This window comes from Phalaenopsis equestris, unplaced genomic scaffold (assembly GCF_001263595.1).
Source record: "Phalaenopsis equestris unplaced genomic scaffold, ASM126359v1 Scaffold229413, whole genome shotgun sequence".
NCBI lineage: Eukaryota > Viridiplantae > Streptophyta > Magnoliopsida > Asparagales > Orchidaceae > Phalaenopsis > Phalaenopsis equestris.
In genome coordinates, this window is record NW_018247386.1 from 8316 (window position 1) to 13417 (window position 5102).

General features: G+C 37.7%; 1 protein-coding gene across 1 annotated transcript; it reads left to right on the forward strand.

Moving 5' to 3' along the window:
• Window positions 1-1401: 1401 nt before the first annotated feature.
• On the forward strand, window positions 1402-3163 carry LOC110038031. The gene is made up of 2 exons (XM_020742788.1): window positions 1402-1633; window positions 2607-3163. The coding sequence occupies exons 1-2, from the start codon at window positions 1610-1612 to the stop codon at window positions 3108-3110; spliced, it is 528 nt and encodes a 175-aa protein (XP_020598447.1). The 5' UTR covers window positions 1402-1609; the 3' UTR covers window positions 3111-3163.
• The last annotated feature ends 1939 nt before the right edge of the window (window positions 3164-5102 follow it).

The following is a 5102-nucleotide window of genomic DNA, read 5'->3' on the forward strand; positions in this document are numbered from 1 at the left end:
AAAGGGTTTCAAATCATGTTCCCCTGACCTTGAGAAGGAACCCAACTAGTTGAGGAACCATTCCTCTTCTTTTGGTAAGATAAAGTGTGCGGACGAGTTGACTCCTCAACTGATTCCTTGCCCTCACATTCTTGGAGTTCTTCCAGAGTTCCCACTTCCAAAATTTTTTTAGACTCAGTCTGTGTAGGAGAAGTAGGCCGACTTGCCCCCCTCCCAAATAAGTGAATGAATGAAGCAACTTTAAGAGGCACAGTCGGCTAAATGCTCACCTCCTCAGAAGATTCCTCTTCATCAACACCCTCCTCGTGGCAGTTAGATAGCCCCCCAGCTTCTTGTCAAACGAGAAGAGCTGACTTTAGGAGATATGTGTCAAAGTTAGCATGGGCCGCACATTTTCTGGCAATGATGGTCGGTTCACCGATCAAAATTTTTTGAATCAATACCGTGGTTGCATAAATAGAAAAGAGAAAATCATTTATTGCCCAGCTGACTTCACTTTATGACCCTTTATCTTCTATAAATAGTAATCTAATGCGTGCAAAAAGTGCTTTCGGCTCCTCTCTTTATACCCATACTCTGTAAAGAGATCTTTATCCTCTTAACTTTTGTAACTTTTAGCTACAATCTATAAAATAGGCCACAGAGCTGGTCAATACCCTAATATGCCCCTTCGGTCTATACGTGTTGTTTTAGTTATTCCTTTTTCTCAGTCCAATTCTCTCCCTGTAAGTTCCTACCACTTTGACTCTTTGGCGTGTCTCACATGACAAATTTGGGTTCAACACTGTAGTATGATTCGGCATGATAAGCAAAGAATTAAATCAATACAAGTGAACTATTAGTTAAATATATTTAAATATTTAAGTACTCCATTTTTTTCTGTTATCAATTTATTTGTGAATATCTAATTGTATTGTTATTTTTTTTTAATAATTTAATTATGTTATTTAATTTGTTTAAACTGCGAGGGGACTATAAAATATAACATAAGTAAAAAAAAATAGTTTCATGCGCATATTAATTAATTTGAAATATCCTGAAATAATTTTTAAATGTGTTTATATACTGTAACTTGTGTTCGTGTTTTTGTCAATGGAGAGGGGGAGGCGGAACGCAATGAATTAGCAAATTCAATATGTCGAAGGTGGCGAAGGGAAGAAAAAAAAAAAAGGAATGCTGAGGTCATCAACGAAGGAAGACCGCACAAGCAAAAAAAATTATTTTATTTTTAAACATCAATCAAATTTAATCCGGTCCTGTGGCCTCGCACACATCATTTTCGCTTCCGCTCTGCGGAGTTCACGTACGTGGTGTGAGCTGCGAAGTTTTAGTTTACTTTTTTATTTCTTCAGCAACTATAAATATATTTATCCATAGTTGTTTCCATTGGCTCGCAAACGTTGATTGCTTTTGGAGGGGAGGAGGAGAGACCAATAGAGATGAGGCAGAAGTTTTAGGATCACGATATTAAAACTTTTCTAAGCTTCAAATGTAGATTTGTTGTATTAATTACTCATTCTGGTTGGAGCAAAGTTAGTTGCAAAGGTACAAAGATCATATATATATATATATACAAGAATTTGGATTCAGGATCTCTTGATTGAAGTCTATGCTCTCCGCAGAAAGAATTAAGGTGACTTACATATCAGAGAGAATTTGATTTGGTTGTCCATTTGCTTTAAATATCGGATTTTCACTAATTTGTCTAAAGTAAATGTAGATCTATGTTTTTTTTTTAAATTTAATATTTTAGATGTTTTCACTATCTGAAATTGCCACAGTTCTGACATATAATCATTTTTTTTTCTTTCTAAGAATTTCTGTGGTGTGATTTCACTTCGAATTATTCTTTATTGGCTTGAGTTTCAGCTCCTATATTTTATTTTATTTTTAGTTCTTTTGCTTCTAGCTCTATCATGAGGAGCATATTTTGAGACCTTCCAGATGAATCTGTACATGAAGTTTCTATTTTCGGACCTCCCATCGGTTATATTGCTTCTCAGCTTTGAATTTTCTGTTCTGTCGACTAAAATATTCGCATATTTTTTTCCATAAAAACCAAAAATCTCATTAGCAAAAAACTGATCGAGAGAGAGAGAAAAATTCCCCTTTAACTCGTTGAGGAGGTGGAAGAACGATCGGAGTGGCCGGTCAAGTCGGTAGAGGGACAGTCATGCTGGAGTCGCCGAAATCGTCGAAGCCAATAGACTGAAACAGGGAGAGGATAGCGAATGTCCCTCTGCCTAATGAAAATAATATATCAGAGGAATTACGCCGACATTGAGTCGGCTGAAATTTGATATATTGAATGAATGCATTGATTGCATTGATATATACGGAAGCAAAAGTTGTACCAAAATATTGAAAAAATATTTTTGTACATACGTCCGCATGTCCGGATGAAGAATCACCGACCACCATATCGAATAAAATGTGTGGCAACATGACTGGCCATCCGAAAGAATATTTTCTCAAACTTTTAGACACAGAGCAGACGTTATTTTTAGAGGCTTAAATATGACGATATTTTACAGATTTTCTGTCCTGCTATTTTAGCTTTATTTGGCAAATACGTGCGTTCTCTAATTCCATTTCCTTCTCCACAGATGTACAATGAAATAATGAAGAAGAAGTGTGGAGCCAAATTGAGAAAGTATGTGATAAAGACCAATAGATGGCAGGCACTATCATCCGCAGCCGAAAAGAGGAAGAATGCGTTAGCGAAGACGGAACAGAGCAATTTCTCCGATAATTGCGACAATTTGAATGAAATGCCCAACAAGTATAGTTGTCGGGAGCTTGGGATTTTTCAGTTTCCATGGCAGAGCGAACCCGGAGGTCTGGCGCCGGAATTGGAGAGGTACAGCCTCAGAGACGTGTTCTTCTCTTCACTCATCGATGGCCGCACGGCCAAAATTGGCTTCCCCGGCGACCGTCTCTCGCGGCCAAATGCTTCACCGATCATCCTCCCGCCGGGGGTCAATGAGTCCATTCCGTCCGGTGTGGACGCCGAAGAGTTCGATTATATTTGGAGGAGCATCCTGCGGCAGCCGCTCTCGATCTTTTGCTGTGCTGGAACCTCTGGCGTGCAAGCAAAAGCATTTTCTTAGGGGTTTTTTTACTTTTTTTTTTCGGTGATTTACAAGGGCACCACTCAATTCTTAAGTTTATATATATATAAAAGCCGAAGTTTAATTTTTTTATTTAAAAGATGCATTTTATTTTGAAATGTTTAAATAGTCCTATATATATAATCTTTTTAGGGCATATGATTTCTTATCATTTTTAAGCTTATACATTCCCAAAGAAACCTCTGTGAGAAGGGTATTGAATAAGGGAGTGGTTGTACTCTTCAAGACTAAATATGAGTCTCAAAATGATGTCAAGGAGATTATATAGATGATATGATCTTCTCCCGATAAGAGGAGCTTTTATTTGTTTGAAACATAGATGATCCTTTATCCTTGTTAGAGAGAAAAGAAAATGAATATTAAATTATGATTTATAAAATAAAAAGTCTATGCACAACATCCCAATGAGTTGACATTATGTCTGTTAATTTCATGAGAGCATTTATACTTCTCGGAGGGCAACCAGTGGAGAAATTTGGCATATACGTGATAGCTGAAAAAGCCTTAGTTTTGTTATGCTCATGGTTTCGATCCAAAGTTGGGTGAGGAGCGATGTCACCTTTTATGAGGTTAAACTTCCCTTTGCTTGAGGAACATAGCTCTTTTGTAGGGAGTAGCTTCTTAAATCTACTACTGTGCTTAGAAGTTCCATCACGTGAGATTTGTAGTTCTCCATCAAGGATTAATAACTTAATTCTCCTTAAAAGGTTTAGGGTGTTTCCTTTCCTTGGGCCTTGGCTTTCCTTCGGAGAGTAGTTCCATGAATGCATTGATTTTGCATGTTTGCATCTCCTCACCCTATTTGGAGATTGAGAGAAAAGTTTTATTTGGAAAATAGGTCAAGATGAGAGCTAACTATTGGCAAAATTTTTTAGATATTACTACATTAGGGTGTTCACCTATATGACTCGAGATGGTCCACAATTCGTCTGTAACATCCAGTAGCTCAAGACACCAACCCATAACTCTTTAGCACTTGTTCGAAGCAAGAAGCTAGGGTTGGTGGCGATTTAGCCCTACCTGGGAAAACCTGCAAAAGAAAAGTTTCATTCCGAATGTGGGACATATTGGAGCCTGCTGATTGTTCCGTACTGGATCTCTCTGTATGATTCCACAGCAAAGGTGAACATATGGCTAAATAGATTGGTCGACCACAAGATTCAATTTTGTTGATAAAAAATAATTTAGGTCATTATTGAAGTAATGAAATTTAGCTTGATTTGTGCGCGAATGACTCTGCATTGATTGAAAATGGCATGAAGCTCATGATATTAGGAAAATCACAATAGATATTGAAACTAATAACAATAAACCACCAATTCATCTTCATACCTGCCAGTCATCTGCGTGGGCGACTCTAAGCATGATGGTTAGGTTAAAGATAAATGCTTCTACCATGAAAGCAAACTTAGTTGAAGATAGTATTGAGCGCTCGATTACAACCAACAGACCAAAGGTCTCATCAGTTCACGTGGGACTCATCCAAAAATAAGAGGAAAATGAGAGTAGATAAAGTCGAATGAAAAGAAAATCAAGGAGTGATAAGGTCAGGATAGAAAAGATAGAAGGCATGTCATTGAGCCCCTCAACACCTATTATAAAAATTCAATGGAAGTGGAAATGTCGCACGAGGATTCAGAGAGAAACATCATGTAAACACAAGAATTGAGATATAAAAAAAATATAATATTTTAATGATTAATTAGAAAATTACATTTGTACCCTATATCGACAAAAGGTACTATAGAGATTGGTCCTCGACCCCTTCGGCATGAACCAAACCTCACATATTCAACCTTCTATACAATATTTGATTGCTGAGCTTGAACTTTTTCTCTTAGTTGGCCTCGAAATGGACCCTTTGCAAAAACACATCTTCCTAGAGTTCTGTAACCTCTCAATGAAGACTGACTACCTCCCCCGCCTACAACCCCACCCCCCCCCCCCCCCCCCCGGTTTACCTCCCACCAA